At 40.6% G+C, this 25,532-nt stretch overlaps 1 protein-coding gene across 7 annotated transcripts in view; it reads right to left on the bottom strand.

Moving 5' to 3' along the window:
• Positions 1-989: 989 nt before the first annotated feature.
• The window catches only part of FBXO42 (F-box protein 42), a 101,948-nt gene continuing 77,405 nt past the window's right edge, over positions 990-25,532 (bottom strand). For all 7 annotated transcript variants that reach the window (XM_074306148.1, XM_074306147.1, XM_074306149.1 and 4 more), the window contains exons 5-10: positions 9,747-9,900; positions 8,632-8,742; positions 6,937-7,033; positions 6,268-6,324; positions 5,334-5,450; positions 990-2,304 (exon numbers count right to left, since the gene is read on the bottom strand). In XM_074306148.1, coding sequence (XP_074162249.1) covers positions 1,189-2,304; positions 5,334-5,450; positions 6,268-6,324; positions 6,937-7,033; positions 8,632-8,742; positions 9,747-9,900 — 1,652 coding nt within the window. In that variant the 3' untranslated portion in view covers positions 990-1,188. The remainder of the gene's footprint in view (positions 2,305-5,333; positions 5,451-6,267; positions 6,325-6,936; positions 7,034-8,631; positions 8,743-9,746; positions 9,901-25,532) is intronic.

The following is a 25,532-nucleotide window of genomic DNA, read 5'->3' as shown; positions in this document are numbered from 1 at the left end:
TAAAGGAGGAGAGAGCAACTCTTCAAATTAAAAACATCAGACTTGAAATGTTATTGGGGGGGAGGGGGGGAAACACTTCTTCCATTAGATGATAAAATCACAAATAATCATGATGGAGTGATCAATCAGCCTGATGCCTCCGGATGCCATTACCCTTAGGTTTCTGCTACTATGTCCTGCGTCCAGGCTGTTTTTAGCAACCGCCTGAGTAGCTCATCTACCTGGGAGTGACTTATCTCAGAATGAATGAGACGAGAAGCCCAGCTACAGGTGACTGATGCTGGCACTGTCTGCAGGACTGCGTTCCTACCCACATCAGAGTCTGTTTCACCAGGAAACACAGCTGCGTGACAAAGGACCAAAATAATCTCTGGGAAAAGGACACTTTTCTGTCCACCTAATAAGACAAAACCTTTCTGAGAACTATCTGCCAACTTCTTATATCCTTTACAAATGGGGCTGCACGTGTGTGATACTCAAAGAAAAAAAAAAAAATGCTTACAGGAGAAAGCGATTTTAAGGTGCTAAAAATACCATGTGTGTAAATGCCGCCGAGGATTGATCCTCCATTGGCTTGCTAAGGATACTGGAAATAAGTCAAGCCCACCCCAATATTTCTGAGACGGATGAGATCGTCTCAGGTTTTCAAGTCTCTGCCTCCTCCTTTTCTCACCACCTTTCCTCCTAGACTAGCTTCTCTGCAGACTCTGGATGGGCCCTTGCAGCACTGATCTATGGGGGAAATAAGCTCACAGCACCCTGCGTGCAGCTCTTCTTACCTGGGACTCTTCAGTTCTCTCGGAAGGGAACCGATTTTAGGTGATCTGTTCCCTAAATTCTTGGTCTAATTACCAGCAGTATAGAAAAAGGCAGCAGAGCCTCTGCTAAAACACAGCAACAATTTTATCTGAACCAGAACGGAGATTTCTCCCCTTTTGTAAACAGAATTGGCTATAGAATATATATATAGATATAGATATTTTATATAATTTGTTTTTTTTTTTTTTTTAAATGGGAATCTGACCCTAGCCCAGAGCGAGCATTAGATTGGGAATTGGGGTTTTGGTTTGTGGGACTATTTAATTCTTTGTTTGCCCAATTCACAGTTTGAATGCCTGCATGACAGTGTAAAATTCAAAATTAAAAGCCACAGAAAGGAAAAAGGTTTGGAACCAAGTTTTTGCCATATTATCTTTTTGCTCGCACAAAGTACAAGGCATTTGTTTTGGGATAGTACTTCACATTCTGTTTCTTGTCCATGAGGCCACCAAAAATGATGAGTTCCCCCCTGCCTTGCACCACTGTGTGCAGACTGGTCTCAGGCGGGCCGACCACAGAACTGCTGTTAAATACTTTCCATTTGACGCGCCCTTTCTCCTTAGTGTCTTTAATGTCTAACACATACATCTGCATGGGCTTGCAGTTCATACTCTGGTACAAGGGCTTGCCAACGTTCAGAGACTGTGGCGGATGGTGGCCCAAGCGTCGGGCGATGGGAGGTAAGGAGTGCCCGTCACCCTGGGCAGGCCCTGGGCGAGGGATGGGCACCGTCTCGACACTGCTCATGTTCTGGCTCCCTGGTGACCCAGGGGAAGACACCAGTGGGGGACTCAGTGCTGCAGGGGCAGGTGGGCCCTTGGAGGAGAGGGCTTTGACGGCTTCCAGGCTCCGTCGGAGAGCGCCAGGGGACACAGCTCCTGTGAGAGCGCTGGCCATGTGGGGAGGTGTGTGGACTCCATTTGTCTGCTCTGGAGGATTCCTCACACTCCCCCCAACTGTCCTGGTATCCATGCCATCCATCTGACTACTGCTGGAAGCAGGTTTTAGATCCCAATTCAAATCCATCGATCCCAGCCTTAGGTCTTTCTGATCTGGCAGGGACCCTCGTCGGGGAGCCAGAGAAAGCCCCATTTTTAGGTCATAGCCTTCAGCTGATGACGGGGTACTTGGAGAGACTGCCTGAACAGGGCTATCCAGGGAGGCCCCACCAACTGCTGCTGCTCCTGGGGATAAATTTCCACCATTGAGGACAGGTGAGCCATCACCCCTGGCGGGGGAAAGGCTCCCTTCCCGGGATCCTGAAGGGGTCTGTCTCGGTGCCCGGGGCCGTAAGGTTCCCCAACGACCATTGACGCAGGGCGCTTCATCCATATTCCTTACTGGAGACTGGGAGCGGTATTCTCGGGTTTCAGGAACCAGAGCCGGCGGAGTGGCGCTGATGGGAGACGGGCGGGAGTTCAGACTTGGGCTGAGCGGCGCTCTTCCGCTGGGAGCCTGGCTGAAGACCACCACACACTGGCCCACCTGAAAGACAAAGAAATATCTATCAGTTCTGCTACTGTGCCCAACAGGCTGGAATACGAGACTGAATCAGTCAGATTCAGATGAAATTTAACATGAATGAAACCAACCGACAGCTCCAGAAGCAGCTGGTGGCTCCAGGACACTGACCCGCAGCCTGGTTAGTCCTTCTCTCATATCAACACGGTGACAAAGGCCAGGTAACGGGGAACCTCATCAAAGGCTACAGCCGTAGCTCAGTTGAGGCTTATGGGGAGGGGCAGCTAGGTGGCGCAGTGGACAGAGCACCAGCCTTGAATTCAGGAGGACCCAAGTTCAAATCTGGTCTCAGACACTAAACACTTCCTAGCTGTGAGACCCTGGGCAAGTCACTTAACCCCAACCTCCAAAAAAAAAGAGAGAGAGAGAGAGAGAGAGAGAGAGAGAGAGAGAGAGAGAGAGAGAGAGAGAGAGACACACTGACTTATGGGGAAATTTTAAAAGACTTCAAGCTCAACAAGTCAACAGCCTGAGCTGAACTCTAGTAATAGAGGCAGAGTCCAGAACAGGAAGGTGATCCTCCCATCTTCTTCACATAACATCATCAATACTATGCAGAGAAAACTGGACCAGATCAAGATGGCCTCAACCAAAACATGAGACTGGTTGAAAGAATTAGGGATATTTTAGCTTGGAAAAGAAAGACCTGAAAGGTAATGGAATGGGGATGTTTGGCTTCATAAGTCAGAATAAAGAGTAATAAGAAGAGGTTTCAGAGGCAGTTTTAGCCTTAATGTAAGGAAATATATCCTAGAGCTTTGCAAAAGTTCTACAAGCTGCCTCAGAAGACAGTGGATTCATTTAGTATTGTTTAAAAACAGACAAATACATCGGTGAAAGAGAGTAGACACAAGAGAATAAAAAACAATGAAATTCAATAAACCAATGCCCAATAAACTGGGAAATATAAATTACTTAGGAAAGAACTACCTGCTTGATAAAAAACTGCTGGGGAAAACTGAAAAGCAGTGTGGGAGAAACAACACTAGACCAACACTATCATAGTCTATGATAAACAAAAAGGATACCCAACTTTAATATTAAAATCCTGCCATCAAATATTAAAAGAGAACAAGTCATGTACCTTTCACAGTTATGGGAGGAAATATACTCTTAACCAAATGACAGCAGCAATTTAGAAAAAAATAGATGACTTCAATTATATAAAATAAAGAGCTTCTACACACACACATATTAATGTAACTAGGATGAAAAGTGAAGAAATCAAAAGAGGGGGAAAAATCTTTTGTATTAAGTTTCTTAGGTAAAAGTTTGGTATCCAACATAAAGAAATAACTAATATCTATGAAAGACTAAAAATCATTCCCCAATAGTCAAAGGATATAATCAGTTCTATAAAGAATGTCAAAGTCCTAACATGAAAGAAGCACTACTAATAACAGAAATGAAAATCAAAATAATTCCAAGGTTTTGCTTCACACCCGGCAAAGACGACAAAAGATGGGAAGAGTCAGTCTTAGAGAAGTGATGCCTAAAGGGAGGCACATTAGTGCACTGTTGGTGGAGCCGTGAATCAGCACTACCATTGTAGTGGAAAAATATGTAACTATGCAAAAAGTGACCAAAATATCCATACCTCTTAGCTCAGAGATTCTACTATTTGCCATGAACCTCAAGGAAATCACTTTGATAAAAGTTCCCATATACTCGGAATATTTACAGCAGCACTTTTTGTGATAGTAAAGAACTGAGGAACAAAGTGGGTGCCAATGGCTAAACAATGTGGTAATGAATGAATCAGGAAAATACTGTGTATGAAGTTTTACATGGACCGATGCTGAGTACTCCCAGCAGAGCCAAGAAAACGATATACACAATGATTACACCAATGAGACTGAGAAAAACCATCATCAAAAAAACACCCACCAGAAGTGAATACTGAAAAATTATAATTAACAGGGGGAGGGGCCAGAGATTAGGGATGAATACTCCTCCAAGCTACTCCTTCACAAGGTGGAATGGACATGAGTGTGGAACACTGACTTTTCAGTGTAGTGACTTCCCTTCCTGCAGAGAGCTGCATCAAGCCTGATGTAGCGGCGCAAAGACTTCTCCTATCTGGAGTGCTGTCCTCTTTTATCCTCCCAGAGAATGGGCGTGGGATAATGCAAGGGCTTCTGGGAAGAAGTACTCCAACCAATGAGATTGCTCCTCTTAGAATTCCTAAGATGTAAACTCCCTTTAAAGGCCCAAACCAAAGGTCTGAGCCAGAGAACTGTCAAGTCAACCTGAGTTCTCACCTTGTAATTGTCCAGACAACCTTAATTCTCATCTTGTCACTGTCCAGAGAACCTGAGTTCTCACCTAGTAATCCTAACAAGTACCATTAAAAACAATCTTTGTAATTGGCAGAGCCCTGTGGGTGGGGAAGAAGGAATACTGGGAGAAATTATAATGATTAAAAAAACAAAACATATCAGTAAAAAAAAATGTGTTTTGTAGTTTATTTCTTTGATGAGCCAATTGGGGTTAAGTGACTTGCCCAGGGTCACACAGCCAAGAAGTGTTAAGTGTCCAAGACCAAATTTGAACTCAGGTCCTCCTGACTCCAGGGCAAGTGCTCTATTTACTGCATCATCTAAAATTTTTGAAGAAAGTAGTAGGTTCCTTTTCACTGGAGTTATTCAAGCAGAAGATGAATTATCATTCATTGGAATACTGTAGAAAAAAACCTTCCACTGTGAGTTAATGAGGATAATTCTGAGATTCTATGCTACTGCACATAGGAAGTACTTTCTCTTTCAGGAGACAAGAGTCACCATGTTCTTTCTCAGCTATTGTTGTAATGAAATCACAGCAGCATGGATGGGAGAGCTGTTGCAGGGTCAAGGCCAGTACCCTGGAGAGAGAGGCTACCAAACCACCTGAGCAGGTGGAGAAAGCTCTCGGCTCACTCAGACTTCCTCCGACATCTAAAAAGCTATCTCACTGCCCACTCTGCCCCCCAAGTGCTGCTCCCATCCCAGGCTTACCCGGCAGGCTGGGTGGCACCAGAGCTCTGGGGCTCCATGGTCTTCATTCTCTACTCTGAGGGGTTGCCAGGTCCAGGGGCTGGAGTGCATATGCAGTAACCAAGCATCCTTAAACAGCTGTAAGGAGAAACCCAGACATGCCTGCAGCTCAGGCTCAATGTAGAACATTTCATGAAGAGGCACATATTGCAGAGACCCCCAGGGCACTGGGCTATGGATAGGGTCCCCCAAAGAATCACAAGTGCTACATCAGACACCCAGTTTTTGACTTTGTGAACCAAAGATGAAAAAAATTTCAAATCTTGCCCAATTCAACTAACATTTGCAAAATACCTACTGTGTACAAAACATAGCTATGCAAAGTTTCTCTGTGAAACATAGGGAAAAAACATCTCAAGTACAGGAGAAAAGAGCCTGAGTATTGACTAAAGTTTCCACTGACATCCTAATTCTTTTTTTTTTTTCTCTTTTCTTCTTCTTTTTAATTTTATAATTATAACTTTTTATTGACAGTACATATGCATGGGTAATTTTTTACAACATTATCCCTTGCACTCACTTCTATTCCAATTTTTCCCTTCCTTCCCTCCACCCCTTTCCCTAGATGACAGGCAGTCTTATACATATTAAATATGACATCCTAATTCTTAAGGACTTTCTGTAAGTACAAAAGAGCTGTCCTGTGAACCAGGAGAGCTTCGCCCAAAGCCACATGTTTCCTGCCAGGGCCAGGATCCCTGATTCTCGGCTCTCAGTGAAGCCCCAAAGGGATGCTCAGTAGCAGCTTTCCCTAAGGAAGTGAGATGACAAAAGGAACACACTGTAGATTAAGGAAAGGTGAGAACAAAGTTCTCCCAGGGCCTTGGGATCTAAGAAGCATGTTTCCCAAACTGCTCAAAGCAGCTGGTTCTTAAGTCATGTACTCTGTACTTACTGCATTTGGACCACCACATCCTCCAAGGATCAGGATAGTTTCATCATCGATGACAATCTGGAAGAGCCCAAGGAAGGTGGGAAGAGAAGGAATTTAAAATAACTTTATAAATACAGAATTAATTGCCTTATGCCTTGGTAGCATGTACTTAACACCCAAACCACTCCCCCCAAATAGGAAATCTAATCATTTTGGCTGCCAAAAGTTTCCCATAATTATGAAAATTCTAGTTACAAATTACTGGTGATTCATTTGATAACAGAATCCCAGAATCTCAAAACTGGAAGAGCCTCGGAGGAATTTTTAATTAAGGTCACTCAACTGTTGTTCAAAAAGTCCACTAAAGGGAAACTAGCAAAGTTCCCATCGAAGTGAAATATACCTCCTTAGAACTGTATTTTTGTGGGTGGTTATTTATACAGTAAAGCATCTCTTGCCAAAAGTAATAAGTGAACCCAAGGCTTTGGGAGAGGCAAAATCCACACCAGCTATAAATAAATAAACTCCAATAAGAACTGGAAACTTAATGTAAGCAGAAGAGAACAATGAATTCTCCTCAGTGGAGGGCATGTTATAATTGTGTGGTAGTTACTTCAAGAGCCCCCCCTCTTGCTCCCAACCAAAATATGTTATGGAATATGTTGAAGAATAAAAGTAACTACTAAGCACCTGAGACTGGCCGCCTCGAGGGTGAGGGCTGGGGCCTGAGACATTAGGCTTGGACCAGGCCCACTGCTCAAGATCAAGAACCCAAACATCATTGCTCCTAAAAGATAAGAACACAATTATACAAGGTGGCACAGAGACCCTGGTAACTAGCTAGCAGAGTAAGCAGGACCGACACGCTTGAGCAAGCCTGTTGTTCAGGTGAGCATCTCTGCAGAGAAGAAGGCCAGCACAAAGAGTGGATGGAGAACACACAAATGATTCCCACATTACTTCAGAGGTGAAGAGACTAGAAGGAATGGCATTCTTTCTGGGGTCACTCCTGAGTAGCAGAGGCAAGATCAAGCCCTTGGCCTCTCACCTCTCTCTCTCCACTGCATAAAGCTGCTGCTTTGGGGGATAAGGTCTATGCACTAACTAACACCCAGAGGAACTCGTCCAAGGACAGGGGACATGAGGACCCCTTCCTGACTACTTCTTCTCAAGGCAAAGGTCAGAAGAAAAATGAGAACAGCCCAACACCGGGTTCCGGGTTCTTCTAGGAGCTCCAAGGACTTGACAACTTCTTTCTTAAGGGGGGAAAAATGACAATTTCACAAAGACTAAAGGAGGCCAGATGGGCATGTGGCAAGGGGATGCTTCATTGGAACACTTGGGCATTAAACCTTTACAGGAAACAAGGCGTGAAGCTTGGTCCTCCATCTTCCTAAGAATAGTAACCTAACTGGAGCAAGAAGGGATGTGTGAGGTCCTCTATTCTAACCCTCTTGAATTTCTGATGAGGAAACTGAGGGCCAGAGAGAAGTAGGTGACTTGCCCAAGTTCACAGGGGCAGCCAGTGGCAGGGCTAGAACTTGAGTCCTGTGACTCCAGTACCACCTTTTGCATTTTAAGGTGAAACAATTTGCAATAAGCTAAAATGACTTTCCTGAATATCCCTTGGTGAACTGAATCATCTCTCTCTATGTGCCGGTCACCATGGTAAGATGGGAAGCGCTTCCAGCCATCACGAAGGAGAGCCCTTTCTATAAGTGTTTTTCCTCTTGGAAATGTCACAGCAGAACATCAGGGAGAACTGCTGAAGTGCTCCTGCAGCTGACAGCCACTGGCATAAACAATAAGCTTGGACTCTGCCATCCCCGGCCTCAACCATGTCCTTCCCACAGTGATAGAGAAGAGGAGACACAGGCAGCTTGGGCCGAGACGACTACAACTAACCCTGCTCCTCCTGCTCCCTTCCCCTCCTGTAAAGCCCTATCCTCTCTCTGCCTACCCCTTTGAAGCTTCCCCAGCCCCTCTTAGGTCAAAAACTGAAGCGCACAAAGAAATTCATGGGTTTATGCACAAACACATAAGAGATGATCCTCAGGACTGTGTCTTATCCTTGTATCCCCGAGCCCCTCTGTAAGACCCTGCCCTGTGCTCCTCCTTCTGTGCTCGATATGTACTTAATAAAAGAACTAAACGATCAGTAATCTCCACCCTGTGTTCCCTCATGCTGAAGATGACTGAGTCTGATCTCCTCCTCTCATAGTGAAGGAAGCAGGGTTCAGAAGTGACTGTGCCCGAGCCAGCCCGCCGGTAAATGACCTGGGTCGTTCTTCCTGCGCACTGGACTCGGCCGTGCTTCCAGAATGGCACGAAGAGCAGACTGCCAGGAGAGATCCAGCGTCTGACCAACAAGCTACACCTACTTACATTTGCCGGGATCCAAGGGAACCCCCAAAGACAATCATCTTGTCCTCTATCACACAGGAGGAGTGGCCTGCCATAGGTGGGGGCCCATGCGTTGTCACGATGCAATTCCACCTATTGAAAGGGGACAGAAAGGAACCGAGATATGCAGTTTAAACACTGGAAGCCACTATCTATAGATAGTCCCCAACTCCACACTGCCATATTTTAAAAATCTAAATCTAAATTCTTACTGTAGGGGGCCCATGTGAAATGTCTAAGTAGCTCACAATGCCTTCAAACTGGCTTGTTGAATGAGCCCCTACAATGAACAAAGAGCAATTTTTCTGTATTTTACCTCACTGAACCAATCATTCAACATTTCACAGGCCTTCCTGGGGAAGAGCCCTGTGCTCAGTATTTATTTCATTATAGAGAAAGGAAACTTCATTTGGTAAAGAATAAACTTTCAAGCTATTAGGAGTCTGGGAAAATACAAGAGGGGATAAGGACTCATTTATTTTACAAACTACCTGATCCTCACGGTACAAGGCACTCTAAAAATGAGAGCAGCCAAGGTTTTAAGGGTATCAAAAGGGCTGTTATTACTCATTTCAGGATTAGAGGTAGCAATCACTCCAACTTTTTCATTACAAGAAAATTTTATTAATATCAAAAGGCAAGTATATGGATCACTGTTCTTTTTTTCATGTTGAAATTTTTATTATTTTAGTTTTACACACACCTCTCCTCCCTAACAAGCTAATATTTATAACAGAATAAAAAAGGAGGGAAGGATAGTTCAACAAAATTAGCCAACATATCAATTGACAAGTCTTTGACCTCTACTAAGAAAGGGGTGAATCTCTTCTCTTTTTGGGGACAGCATCGAATCTACTTTTATTTTGTCCATGTACAGAGCTATATTCATAATGTCTGTTGTTTTCTTGGCTATTTTACTGAGTCAGTTCACATTAAGTATTCCCAAGCCCCTTTGACTTCTTCATTTTGGTAATTTCTTATGGTAAAGTAACACTCCACTATTTCATGTAACAAAATGTTAAACACATTTTCTCATTTGCTAATGCCTTCAGAGAAGGAAGTTCCTGATCTGCAAGGCTCTCCTCTACAATGCTTACCAATTTTTAGAGGGTGAGTAAGTGTGTATTTCATCAAAGAACCTCTCGGGTTGATGCAGAGGATAAGGGCTTGGCCGTGTCCAACCCCCAAACAGCACAAGTAAGTCCTTGTACACTACTAGAGTGGCTCCAGCTTTAGGGGAGGGATAAGAACCTAGAAGAAGTCAAAAATAGTATAGTTAGAGAATGAGGTCTTCTCATAAACAGTTCAAGCTGTTCATGAAGAGAGAAAAATAAAATCTTTGCCACAAAGCCCAAAAAACAGGAAGACGAATGTGAGTTTTGAAGTACCAAGAGAAAATCAAATTGCATATCTTCATAATTACCCAAAGCTAAGAAGATCTCATTTGTGGGCAAAACATCTGTCAATCGATGACAGGAAATTACTAGCTTTCTAACAAAGTCCTTAAAATTACCACTTTGGTATCAAGTAACAAAAACAATAATTACCTCAAATCATCTAGTAATTTTTGTCTGTGGAGGTTGCAGTTAAAATGCTAATACAACTAACTTTATTCACATGAAAATTAGTTGGAAACATAAAAAGTAAACATACTGCTTATTTTATTTTTAAGAAATAGAAAATATTTAAGCATATTGTCAAGTTCAGTAATGGAACAAGGATGATTAAGAAGGAATAAGATGGGAATCCAGACAGGGAAACTTACATCTTCTATGGTTCAAGGGAGTCGCTGCCCAATCTCCAAAAAAAGGAAGAAATTTGTGTAAACTGCCTTCATAAATCATTGTTAATACCAAGCTATGAAACTTTACTTATAGCCCACAAAGACAGGTACCTGTATTCTTGAGTCAGCAGTAATAGGATTTCAAGGGTTCTTAATGACACCTTAGTTCAGGATCAAGAGATGAAGCAGGTTGTTTTTATCTGTAATTCATTTCTCACTGTGGTATTCCCAACAAGGACCAAAACGATTAGAAATCTACTTAGTTTTCCCAAATCTTTAGTATAATAAATCTCCCTTAAAAACAAAATTTTGCTGGGGCTTTTCTCCTTGAAATAATTATCTAGGTTTGTCTTTTGTAATACATAACAAGAAAAGCAATACTTTCTAAACCAGAGGTGTCAAATTCCAGAAGTCAGAAATAAACATGGAAATGTTAAACAAAATAAATAAAAATATAACACAAGACATTATGTTAACTTGTGGTTTTTGAAGTCACTAAGGAGTCTGCAGGTCCTATTTGAATCTGACACCATTTTTTAGTTTGTTCATAAGTTAACTGCCTAAATTTGCTGTAACTGTCCAGTTAAGAATACTTTAAATTAATGCTTCAATTCAATTGCCTCCAAAAAAAAATCAGATGATCATGGAAATGGGGGACAAGCAGTAGAATGGGGAAATCTTTCTCTATTTTTCCAAGAAAAGCAACCGTTTGCCCTAGGCTACCTGTAAACAAGGTTTGCTGAGAAAACAGCAGTCCTGTGCTCTTATCAAATAAGCTCCCTGGAACATTATCAAGTATTGACCATTGTGGAGCCTGCCTGTCTTGATCAAATACTGTCCTAGACAAGACTAACCATGATAACTAATAATGATCTTATTCCACTAGTCCTATATCAAACAATAATTCAAAAAGGACTGGCTGGGACATCTTAGGCACAAGTTCCTGATGTTATGGCATCAGCCTGGTCACACTACTGAAACGAATCTTTTTTCCCTTAAATCTTACTAGATATGGCTTTTCCAATATCTCTGGAAAACCCATTCTATATCTAATCTATATCTAGTTATTATGGCTCTAAATCACCTCCTCCTCCCCCCCCCCCCCTGATTTCATTCTTGAAGAGGCTAGACCAAACTACTCATGCTTTCAGGCTAACTCAATTCCTACATACCAGCGAAACAGAATCAAAGTCAAAAACATGGCAGTAACACAGTGTTGTTATCTAAGTTTGGACACCACATTCTAGGAAGAAAACTGAAATTGAAGTATATTTGTTGGAAGGGAAAGAAGCAAACAGCATACTTCTATGGTTGAAGGAAGCAGGGATGCAGAATCTAAAAGGAGCAAAAATAAATGCCTTTAATATTTGAAAGACTGTCATGTGGAATCACTCAACCAGCATTCAGTAACTGCTATGTGTCAGGCACTGTGTTAAGTGCTGGGGATTGAAAAGGAAGAATGAAATAGAAAAAAGTCTTCAAAGTCCTTGTCCTCAATAGATACATATTTTAGTGTCCATGGATTAGCGTTCAAATATTAAGAGAAATATTGTTTTTTCAGAGCAAAGGCCCATCAAGCATGCTGTGCCTTAAGCTTCGTATATCAATAATCCTTTGCACTCAATCTGGATGACTGTACCCTCTGGAAAAACGTATCATGTTGACTAGCATCAAGTTTTCATATAAATTGATAACTGTTTAGATTTCTTAGAGCTTCCCTATTTCCCTGGGACGTTACCAATCAAATCTTCTGATAGTCTGAAGAATCCCCATAATTTTAACTGCTGAGTGAATCAGACCAGGTAATGCACTTGTGTTCCTTCCGAGCTAACTCTAGTTCTGAATCCTGCTAAATGATCACAAGGCTCATCAACTCTTTGAGACTTGAGAGATAATCAATTTAGGGACCATTCCCATAGGACTCGAGAACACTCTGTATTGTCCCAAGAAATGCCAACTGTGTAAATTATTTATTTTGGCCCCCATCGTTAAAAGCCCTACCCTTGCCACAAGCCACAAGCCCTGCTTCTCAAAGAGGACTTCAGCTTGCAAACCTGTTTCCCTCACTTTGAAATTAAAATTAAGTTTCTGTTTAATTCCTTACTCTCCTATCTCTAGGCCAATTTGCTTGGCCTTACCCACCCACAGCTTAGAGACCAGTTCCAGTCTAGTATTTTCTTTTTTTTTTTTTTAAATTAATAGTTTTTATTTACCAGATATATGCATGGGTAGTTTTTCAGCATTGACAATTGCCAAACCTTTTGTTCCAATTTTTCCCCCTCCTTCCCCCCCCAGATAGCAGATCGACCAATACATGTTAAATATGTTAAAGTATAAGTTAAATACCATATATATACACACACACACACACACACACACACACACACACACACACACACACACACGTACAGTTGTTTTGCTGTACAAAAAGAACCGGACTTTGAAATAGTGTACAATTAGCCTGTGAAGGAAATCAAAAATGCAGGTGGACAAAAATAGAGGGATTGGGAATTCTATGTAGTGGTTCATACTCATCTCCCAGGGTTCTTTCACTGGGTGTAGCTGGTTCAGTTCATTACTACTCTATTGGAACTGATTCTGTTCATCTCATTGTTGAAAATGGCCACGTCCATCAGAATTGATCATCATACAGTCAGTCTAGTATTTTCAGTAATACAATGATCCAAGACAATTCCAAACGAGTTGTATTGGAAAATGTTATGCAAGTCAAAGCATACTATTTTCACCATTTTTTGTTGTTTGTTTTTTCTTTCTTATGTTTTTTTTTTCCCTTCTGTTCTAGTTCTGCTTTCACAACGTGACTATGTGGAAATATGTTTGATATGACTACATGTATAACCTATATCACATTGCTTGCTGTCTTGAGGAAGGGGAAAATGGGAGGAAAATTTGAAAGTCAAAAGTTTACAAAAATGAATACTGAAAACTATCTCTACATGTAACTGGAAAAAATTTAAATTAAATTGGAGAAAATAATATGATAAGAAAAATACACACTTAATCTTATTTTAATTCTAAATGGCAAAAATATTTAACAAATGACTAGTGGCATTTCTGGACAGACATCTATATACCTAAAATTATGGTTTTTGTAGTAACAGTACATGGATGGCTGTGACAACTGAATCCATACTTTTGAACTATGATGTTGGAAAGGCCTTGTAAGAGCTTCTTGGACAGCAAGGAGATCAAATCAGTAAATACTTAAAGAAATTAGTTTATTTACAGGAAGGTCAAATAGTGAAGCTAAAACTTAAATACTTTGGTCACATAATGAGCAAATGAGATTTATCGGAAAACCTTCTGATGATGGGCAAGTGTTAGGTTCTTACTAAGTGCTAATGAGATAATGAGATATTAGGTTCTTGCTAAGTGCCAAGTCGGTACTTAACAATTCTCTAGTTCCGGCCTTTACTGGGAGTTTTACTTCTGTCAACTCCTGGGGAGGAGCTTGCATGCTTAGGAGGAGCAAGTTCATTGGTTGAAGTAATTTTTCCCAGAAGCCCTTGCATTATCCCACGCCCATTCTCTGGGAGGATAAAAGAGGGCAGCACTCGAGAAATAGTCCTGTCTGGACCAGACCTGAGGCAGCACTCGAGAGATAAGTCTTGTCTGGACCAGACTTGAGGCAGCTCTCCGGAGGAAGAAGTCACTACTCTGGACCAGAGTTGGAAGCAACTGTCTGGAGACAAGGGCTCTCTACAGGAAGAAGAATCTGTCCGAGAGATTTGAGTTGACACAGCAGATCTCCTTCCAGAGAGCGATCGGCAGCTTCTGGAGACGACAGAACTTTACAGGCAAGATTGAATGGGAAAGAAAAAGGGGGCAGCAGAGGATAAGATAGGCAATATCAGGGAAGCAAAAAATGAGCTTGGACAGACTTTGGGAGATGGTAGAAAAGAGCAGGGACTAGTGTGTTATGGTTCATGGGGGTCACAATGAGTCAGACATGACAGAGCAACAACAAAATCTCAATGCAGTTTTAAGCACCAAGATTTTGGGGACACCCACTATATCAGGGTCAATGTGACATGATCATGATTCCAGCCTCCGGTTTTAAGAATTGAGAGGGGGAAGAAGAATGAGAGAGAGGGGGAGGAGGGGAGGGAAAGAGAAAAAGAGAGAAACAGAGACAGAAAGATAGTGAAAGGGGGGGGGGAGAGTAATGGAACAATCAGTAGTTTGGGACATGAGTTTTTAGTTAAAGGAATATATATCTTCTTCTGGGAGCCAAGATGGTGGAATAAACAGTAAATCATCATAACTCTCCCATATTCACCTCCAAACAACTGTAAAATAGTGCTCCAAATCAAATTCTGGAACAACAGAGCCAAGAGAAACTTGGGGCATAGGCAAGAAAAGTCTGTCTTATTCAGATAAAAGGGGAATGCTGTCCAGGACAGGGAGTGTCCCAGAAGCAAGCTCTGCCTCAGCAAATCAGTGGGAGATCCTGAGCCTCAGTGCTCAGCAAAAACCAGCACCAGGACATCCATATGCTTCAGCAAAGCCCTGGGCAAACAGACAGCTTCCAACAGCCAGACCAACACATGCTTCAGGGAAACCCTGGGGAAATGCAGAAACACCCCTTCAGTTTCAGCAGACACCAGCACTATTATCCTAGCTGAGTACTAGGTAAACTACCAGACCCTTTTGATTTCCCCACTCAACCCCCTCAGCACAGCATCAGACACAAGAGCTTCCACATGGGCCTCAGGTAACATCAGTACACAGCACCAAGTGACCAACCTTGTAGCCCCTGGCACAGTGCTCCTTCTACTCCAGGGGCATAGTTTAAAGTTAAAAGGAAAAAGGCCAAAAAAGATGAGCAAAAAGTAAAAGCAAAAAAACACCTCATAGAATCTGACCACAGAAAGTTGATATGGTAACAGGGCAGATCAAGACACAAACTCAGAAGAAGACAACAATGTCAAAACATGGTAACAGGGCAGATCAAGACACAAACTCAGAAGAAGACAACAATGTCAAAACATCTGAAATTTAAAAATAGAAGAAAATATAAAATATCTCATTGGAAAATAACTGACCCGGAATATCTGGAGAGACAATGTCAGAATCACTGGACTACCTAAAACCATAATAAAAAAGGAGTACTGAATAGCATCTTTCAAGAAATTATCAAGGAAAACTGCTCTGATATTCTGGTAAGAAAGAGCAAAATAGACGCTGGCAGAACCCATCAATCACCTGAGGAAAGAGATCCTAAAATAAAAACAAGGAACATTATAGCCAAATTACAGAACTATCAGGTCAAGGGAAAAAATGCCACAAGTGGACAAAAAAAAAAAAAAAAAAAAAAAAAAAAAAACAATACAAATATGGGGGAGTAACAATCAAGATTACATAGGATTTAGCAGCTGCAACATTAAAGGATTGGGGGCAGCTAGGTGATGCAGTGGATAGAGCATCAGCCCTGAAGTCAGGAGGACCTGAGTCCAAATCTACTTTTAGACACTTAACACGTGTTGGCTGTATGACCCTGGGCAAGTCACTTAACCCCAATTGCTTCAGGAAAACAAAAAACAAAAACAAAGCACACACACACAATAAAGGATTGGAGGTCATAGAACATGACATTCTAAAAGGCAAAGAAGCTATGGTATAAGCAAGAATCATCTATTCAGCAAAATTAAGCATAATACTTCAAGGGGAAAAAATTCATTCAATGAAACAGAAGGATCTCAAGCTATCACAAGACCACCAGCACTGAGGGAATAAATAAATTGATTGATCATGCTTCCAGAAGGACTTGCTTTGGGAAAGAGAAAGGCTAGCTCTTTGTATGAGATGAAACTGAGGGAAAACTTCGTGGGGGAAGACTGTGAGAGGAGCAGGGAAGGAAACAAAGATCTTAGTGAGTGGTCTCCATCGGTGGGTGAGGGGGACACACAAGATCCTCAGCTAAGTGTGTGAGAAGAGGGATGGAAAGTTTGGATTGGTTGTTATGATGAATGAGTGGGATAGTAAACGGATTAAGGAGGGAAGGAAAAGATGTCTTGGTCCTGTGAGGGACCAATTAAGATTATGCAACAAAAATTTGTAGCAGAACCAGTCGACACAGTTTCATGATTTGCTTCACTTTTGTTCAGCAGTCTGTGAAAAGTGAAAGTAGCAGATGGTGCTAGTAATCCAGTGTTGGGACTTTCACAAGAAATGACGGGTAATAAAGTACACACTGTTTAACTATGTTGTGCCAAAGAAATAATAACAATTCTTACTTATATACCACTTTAAGATTGTCAGAGTATTTTCCTCACCAGAACCCTGTGAGACAGATAATGTAAGAATTATTCTCATTTTACAAAAAAACAAGCTCTGACAAAATGACATTATCTGTCCAAGATCCACAGCAAGTAAATATCTGAAGTCAGATTTTAACCCAGATCTCCTCATCTAAAACTCTTTTAATGATCTCTGAATCAAAGCTGGAAGGAATCCCAATGATCATCAATCAATAAATAAACATTATTAAGCACCTACTATATGCTTAGGCACTTGTGTCAAGTCCCAGGGATATAAAATGAGACCCAAGAAAGTCCTTTCCTTCACAGAGCTTACAATCTAATGAAGGAGACAACATACAGATACATACAAAGCAAGTTACCTACAGGATAAATAGGAAATAATTAACTAGAAGTCATTAGAATTAAAAGAGGTTGAGGGAAGACTTCCACTTAAAGATGGGATTTTAGTTAGGACTTCAAGACATCCAGGGAGGTGAATAGTAGGAGCATTCCAGGAATGAAGGTCAGCCAAGATACAAAGGGTCTTGTTTTGTGAAATAACCAGAAGACCAGAGTCACTGGATCAGAGTATATGTTAAAGAATATGAGGTAAGAAGACCAGAAAGGAAGGCTAAATTAAGAAGCTTTGAATGCCAGAGTATTTTGTGTCTGATCTTGGAAATAACAGAGCACCATTGGAATTCAGAGTAGAAGGGACAAACCTGTGCTGGAAGCCATCCAATCTCACTTGAACCTACACAGGAAATAACTTAAGTGTCTCACTTAAGGAGGCACATCACAGATGAGGAGATTCTTGTGAGAGAAACAATGTAGTACAGTACAAAATCATAAAGGGGAGAGATAATGTGGAACTGAGTACTATTCATCCTATGTACTACATGATCTTGAAGTAGTAATTTTTTTTTTCTGATTCTTGGATCCTTAGAAGACATCTAAGTCAATTCATCCCTGAATAGCAATTCCCTCTAGTAAACTATAGGCTAGCAGTCATTCAACTTACCCCTAAAGAATCCTAATTACTTATTTCTTATGAGCTCAGCTCTACACATAATAAGTTATTTAATGAGAACTTTTAGGTGGAGATTAAATACTTTGGCAACAGTAGACCCTGCACAGTCAAATTAAAAGCACAGCATAACTATAATAATATGATGAAATTTAACTCCCATGCCCAAAAAATCCTATAAAAGGTCTTGCATCAAGTAGGAAAATGAAACTGACTAGCCTTCAAAATGATAAAGCCAATGGAGTTCTGAGGGCAATCTAAGTAATATATAAGTTCAAAAAAGACTTTTTAAGAACTCTGTTGTGTGTATGTGTGTGTGAGAAAACATGCCAATCTTTATTAAGAATCACAGGTGCATTTTTTTTTAATTTTATAGTAGAAAAGCCCCCAAAAGCAATAACTATGATAATAATGATGAAATGTAACTCTTATGCCCCCAAAATTCTATAAGTCTTGCACTAATTAAGGAAATGGAACTGGCTAGCCTTCAAAATTATAAAGCCACTGGACTTCTGAGGGCAATCTAAGTAATATATAGTTCAAAAAAAAAAAAAAAAAAGATTTTTAAGAACCGTGAGTATATGTGTATAAAAACATGCCAATTTTTATCAAGGATCATGGGTGCAAAATAAAATCTTAATTATATAGTAGGAAAGTCACATGAGCATATTCCCAATAAAAGTAGAATATGGAAATCTGAAAAAATCAGATTCACCCTCCATACAACTAATGTTCTAGAAAAAGAACTAATTGGTTTAGATATGTGCAAGAGCTTTGCCTCTCTACAAAATCAGAAAAAGGATTTCACACATGAACAACTGTGGTGGAACAGCAGTAGGCAACATTTCTAGAGAGTCTGATAAAACTGTGAAGCAATTCCACATTCTGCTTTGGTTTCTCTGCTACACTCCCCCCCCTCCCACCTCTCATTCTAAAACACACTGGGTCTGGAAAACCATATGATAACAAGATAAAACAAGCAGCCATCTGTGGTAACATGTATACTATTTATGTGGCTGAAGCTACTCTTTCAACCTTCCTACATATTCTAAGTACTTAAATCAGAAAAGAGCCAAATCTGAGGCGGGAAGTGAAAGGAGGAATGCTGACAAATTGAATCATTCTGCAAAAGGCTTATTCCAGAATCTAACTGAGTGGCCATCAATTAGAGAATGGCTGAAAAAAAATTACGGCATATGAATGTGATGTAATAATATTGTGTCTTAAGAAATGACAAGTAAGGTGAATTCAGAGAAACTGGGAAGATGTGTGTGAACTAATAACAATGAAATAATCATAAGGGGGAGAACACTTTATATAACCACTCCAATAATCCATCCAATTCAATCCATAAATATATACCAAGTGCTGACTACGTGCCAAACACTGTATTAAACAGAATTAGTAAAAAGAAAGACAGTTCTTGCCCTAAAAGAGCTTATAATCTAAAAGATGGGCAAACACACCAAAGAAGGTAGGAAAGTGGAGGGGGAAGATAATGCAAAGGAAATACCCTACAGAAAGCATTTTGTAATTTTGTAGGTCATCATGGAATCCTAATTTTCCTGAGATCAACTTGTTCCATGATTCATAACTGCTTACCCCCTCACTAGATTGGTGTTAAATTGGCTTCAGCAATATAAAGTGATTAAAAGTCACTGAAAACAGCACAAGTCTCCATATGAGGGGCAGCCCAATTTCATTACATAATGCTTCTCTGGACCCCAAAATGAGATAACATAAGATATGATAGAAAGTAAAGGGCCACATACTGACTTAATTAATTAAATTCTTAATTTAAATTTAAAATTAAATTAAATTTTAATTTTTTTTTTTAAGTTCTTTAATTCTTGAACTCTTCTAGGAATTCTTGCTGGCAGATGTTTTTGAATGATGCCATTTTATGTTTCTATCCTCAACTTGTGTCACCATAATAATTCTTTATGATCAGGTTCTGTTCTTGTTTGCTTGTTCTTCCTGCCTATTTCTTGGATGTTAAATTTTATGTTAGGGCTCTGCATACTTCTTGTGTAGGAGACTGGATATCTGGATTGAGCTTCTATCTTCTTACAATTTTTTGTTGCTTTCAGAGCTCCAGACCTGCAAGTTTCAGTCCCCCCAAAGTGGAACAATCCTGGTAGAGATATATTCATTGATTTGGTCTGTGCTCTATAAGTTGCCAACTCAGGTTTGGATCTATTGGCTTATTTCTGGTTGGGAGTTTTAATAGTCTGTTGCTTGATTCTGCCATTACTGGTCTACTGGGAGGCTTTTCAAGTTCAGAGCAACTAAGATGCTGGGTCTCCTATGATTTAAAATACTGCATCCTGCTCCAGGAATCAGTGCCGTCTCCACAGCTACTATTTAGTTCCCAGAACTTGTTCCCTGCTCAGTGCACAGCGAGGATCACTACTCCTCTCCAACCTGGATCTGAGGCTCAACACTAGGAAGTGAGTGACTGAGTTACTAGACAGTACCTGTTCCTCCACCCAGAGCTTGCTCAGGAATCTCCTTGGATCTCTTTCTGATACCGTGACCCTCCCTCAGTCTTTAGAAAGTATATGCTCACCACCATAACCATAGACTCCTGGACAAAACCCCTCTCCAGGGTTCACAGACCTTTCTATCAATTTTCCTAAGTCATGATGGGCTGGAGAAATGATTGCTATGATTTCTTGGCTTTTCTAATCAGAATTTAGACTGGTGCATTCATCAGATCTAGCACTCTAGTCTCTAATGCTTCCTCTCACTCTTGGTTTGGCTCTACCTCTCTGTGTGTTTCCAAAAGTATATCCCAATAAAAAGGTGAATTTTTTAGCCTGAAAGTTATGAAATCCTTATAAGGCTTCAAGAATGTCTGATTTTTTCGATACTAATTCATTTCATATCAATGATTTATACAGTGTCAATGAACATTTATTCAAAAGCTTTGTAAAGCTGGAGCCATAGGTTATTTAAAAAAAAAAAAAGTCTACTTTCTTTGTGACTTTAACCCATGTCAATGTCTATATTTTAGGAGAAATGACTTAAAGACTTTAAAAACTTTTCTAGAGTAAATATCAGTTTAATCCACTGTCCCTTTTGTGTGTTTCTAATTCTTTGGGAACGTGACAGAGATATGGTGAAGTGAGAGGTGAAATGCTGATAGAACTTAGGCTGTCTCAGGAATTTTTTCCTCCAAGCATTAGATTCTGTGAAATATAATAGTGATACATAGTTTGAATTAACTAACTTGAGATAGCAACAGTTTAGAAGAATAATATTAAATTTTCCCTGTGAGCATTTATACCTCAGAAATCAGGATTTGGCTTATTGCTTTACTGATTATTTAGAGTTAAGAAATTATGCAGGGGCAGCTAGATGGCACAATGGATAGAGTACTGATCCTGCATTCAGGAGGACCTGAGTTCTGACACTTAATACTTCCTAGCTCTGCAAATCACTTAACCCTGATTGCCTCCAAAAAAAAAAATATATATATATATATAAATATATAAATATACACACACACACACACACACACATACACACACACACAAAACTTATTATGAACCTAATTATGATTAGTTTATTGTACTTGTACTCCCCATTCCTACCTCCACCCCTGAAAGTCTATTGTTAAACATTACCTTCACATCCCCAAGTGCATCATTAGTACTCTATAAAGATGCAAAGTTGCTGTGAAGTTGATTTTACCATATATTTAAAAGCAACCTGAAATATTTGTGTCATGGGTTCATCAGTCACTTTGTATTATAATAATGACAAGTAAATGCAAAAAATTCACCATAAAATAACTTCGGTTTATGTACCATCACTGGTTGCTGAGGCTGAAAAGGTAGAGCATTTTTACGAATTAATAAAGATCTTCTAAAGTCCTACAGATATGAACTATTAATAATATAATTAGCCTCATTTTGCAGAAAAATCAAAAGCAAATCAAAGAAAAACTCTAATTTTTTTTTTTTAAATCCAAATCCTAGTTTAAGGAAGAACTTCATTTAATTCTAAAATGTGGATTTAATGGGTCACTAAGAACATGCAAAGAAAAAAAAAATCTTTTTCAAAAAATAAAAATTCTCTTATGATTACATAATTTAGGAGCTATGACTAGAAATGATCTAAAAAAACTGGCTCAGAAGACAATTCTCCAGAATCATGATTACAGGTAGACATATATAACCCATGTCAATGGATCTACCTATATGGGTAGACATATATACTACACAGTATTCCTACCAGGATTAAATTGGTAGTTATAATCTATTTATATATTTTATAATTTATGAAGCATTTTCCCCCACAATGCACTGGGAAAGCATTACCTACATTTTACAGATGAAGAAAATAGGTTCTGAGAGGTCAAGGGAGGGTCAATAAGGAAAAGAGTCCTAACTTGAACCCTGTTCTTCACATCTGCATCAGGTCCCTGATGATATGGTCCTTTTCGAGGACAAACAACTGCCACAATAAATGACTCCTCAATCTCTTACAACGTGGCATTTGTTCTTTACTGGAACTGCCAAATTAATTGAGTGGTTTGTAGTTATCTTCCTTAATCTCCCCCACCCCCAACACTCCCAGCTTGTGCCTCTGCTAAGTAGTGGTTCTGTGGCATTCTCCTCACATTTGGCTTTGACCACTACAATCTTCTGGTTCTTTTCCTATTTCCTATAGTCTGTCTCCTCTGCTGGCTTTCTGTGAACACTTAAAAATAGGTGTTCTCCAAGAGTCTATCTTTGACTATCTGTTCTCTTTACACTATTTCCTTATCTTATTATTCATTTGCATAGCTTCTTCCACAGTGCTCAGTACATTTTAGGAAATGTTATAGGAAAGTTACTTGGAAGTTTTTGCCTTTCATGTATTTCTGAACTGATCTAAGGACCTCAGTGTTTTTAAAAAAAAAAGCAGTAATAAGGGCTCAACAATTACAGATTTATAACAGCTCATTCACAATACGTGTGGTCTATTAGAAACTCTGAAATGCACATGCACATTGGATAAATAAAGCCATATGTCTGTTTTTCTTATTCCTGGGCTACATCAAAATTGTAGTAACTTTGGATTAGGAAATATGAAAACAATTGTAACTGAGTGCATTCGTGTATATATATACGTATATATACACATACACATGCATACTTATAAATATGTATACACACACACACACACACACACACACACACACACACACACACACACACACATATATATGATATATGATCCTATGGGCATAAAATTTGGCTCAGAATAAATAGTCATTCTGACCACCAACACTGTTCCCTTGTCCTGACTCTCCTTCTCCTCTCCTTCACAAATTCCTTGGGGGGAAAACCCTGTAATTGCTGTCTCCACTTCTCTTAGAATTCTCTTGAAAGCCCTCTCTCACCTGGATCCTGACATTCAACTCTTAACTGGCTTCCTCTCCAAAATTACAAAGGACTTTCTAATTGCCAAGCACAGAGGCTTTTTCTCGATCCCAACCTCCTTGAGCACTCAGCATCTGATACACCTGGCCACTTTCTCCTTTGGGATAGTTTCCTCTTTGACTTTGGTGTATCTGCCCTCTTGAGTTTAACTGAACCTTCCCAATATGCTTTGCTGGCCCTTCATCCAAGCCATATCACTGTCGCAGGGCCATCCCCCAGAGCCTTCCAAGTTCCTACTGGTCTATTCAACCACAGCTAGAACACTGCCCTGGACCCCAGCAGTGACGTCATTCATCAGGGCCCTCTTCTCATCAGGGGAGGGAAGGCTGACCACCACCCACCCCAGCACCCTTGCTGCTCGTTAAATATTCTGACTTGCTGGAAGCCCCAAAGGGACCTCAAACTCAACATGTCCAAAAGCCAATCTTACCCCCCAAACTCAGCAGCTGGGGTCACCTGGGCCTGGCAACCACAGTGTCATCCGTGGCTCTTGCTCCTCCTCCCACACATCCAGTCACCGGCCCTTTCTCACACACACCTCACCTCTGTTCTCCCGGAGTCCACGCTTCATTTCAGGTCCTGAACGTTGTTCCTCTGGACCACTGCTGGGACTCACCACCTCAAGTCCCTTCCCATTTTAAATCATTGCAACTCCCAAAGTAGCTCTCTTAATGGGTGTCAAACATAGTCGATCTGACTATGTCACAGACAGCCCCACACCCAAATTCCCCAAGGCTTTAACACTGAAAGGATCCAGCAAAAAGTCCTCATCACAGAGTGGCCCCTTCCTCTCCTTCCAGTCTTTAAAGCCTTCCCTCCCTCCCCTTCCCTATGGTCACTGTTCCTCACATGTGACACCCCATCACATGTCCAATGAGCCTAGAATGTTTTTCCTTCTGAGAACCTCAAAGAAAGTTAAAAACCACAAAATCCCATGGATTGCTGCAAGCCTTGAGCCCCCCTCAGTATCCCTTCCAGACCATGTTACCAGCAGCAACACTGTACTAGCAAACCTCAGGAAGGGCAAAACCTTCCAGTCTGCAACCAAGAAGCCCAGCCCCCAAATCCTGGGCCCTCTCTTGCTCCAGTGCCAGGGAGATCTGAGCCAGGGTTGCAGAGGTTCAGGGGAGTGACCATGGCCAGCACTAACCCAGTGTTCTGTACTTCAAAAGATCTCTGGAAGAGAGAGGAAGAATAGAGGGAAAAGGGAAGGATACAAATCTGAGGCTCAACAAAGCTCAATCCCATATTCCACCCCCCTCCTAAGAGCACTGGACATTCTGACTGCAGAAACTACTCTGGCAGCTCTCTGAACTACCAGGATTAGGTGAGAAAACTGGGGGAAAAACACTAGCTGGGGAGGCTGGGCAGCACTCCTGAAGCCTGAAGAGAAGAGCCCAACATCCAGCTGAGGTCAGTTCTGTCCGTGGAAAAATCACCTAGGACAGAGACCTAGTGTGGTAAACAATGGATTGTCCAGCACGGGAAGAGACAAACTGAGATCCAGCCCTCAGGAAAACTACTAGCAGAAGAGAGGGAGTCAGAAAGAAAGAAATAAGACAAAATAAGGGAATAAAAAAGCCCCAAATTACCAAAGATCTCAAGAAGAAAAAAACTCAAAAACCTTGAACATTAGCAGATAAATTAATAAGGAAGTCATTAACAGTGGGAGGAAATATGGGTTCCAGATCTAGAATATGAATTCAGGCATCTCTGAATAAATACTACCAAACAAAGAAAAATAATGAGACAGAGGACTCTGTGGAATTTGAGGAGGACAAGGAATTACAACTTGCTGTTTATGAGTGGTTCAAAAGAGAAATGAGAACTATGAGAGCAGAATTTATGGCCTGAATAACAAAAGAATGGGCAAAATGGAAAGACTTGAATCTGTTATGGCAAGTCTCACCAAAGAAACAAAAGAAATAACTGATTGGGAATACAAATATATAGAAGTAAAGGTCAATCTAGAAGAAAAGCGAAAATCAATAATATAAGCAAATAGGGTCTCTTTCCAAGTAAAATATACAGATTTCAAAAACAAGGATGTGTGGGGAAAACCTAAAGATCACAGATGACAAAACAAAAAATCTGAATAGTATAATACAAATTTTATTCACACACACAGTCCAAAATTTCTGAACACAGTTATTGGCACCCAAGTCCTTGGCATTGTCAAATGGTGCAGCATTAGGAATAGATAATTTTATCAGTGGAAATAACATCAAAGAAAATGAATTGGCCTATGGTTCACTGCTGTGTCCTAAGAACCAAAGTATGGGCCCTTTCTCTGTGACTTGCAGGTGAAATTTCCTCAATATACTGTCTCTCCTATTAGAATAACGTTTACTACAGAGCAGGGGCTTTCTTTTTCTATT

This window comes from Sminthopsis crassicaudata, chromosome 3 (assembly GCF_048593235.1).
Source record: "Sminthopsis crassicaudata isolate SCR6 chromosome 3, ASM4859323v1, whole genome shotgun sequence".
Taxonomy (NCBI): Eukaryota; Metazoa; Chordata; class Mammalia; order Dasyuromorphia; family Dasyuridae; genus Sminthopsis; species Sminthopsis crassicaudata.
The sequence above is the reverse complement of the archived record's forward strand: the minus strand, read 5'-3'. Positions and strand labels throughout refer to the sequence as shown.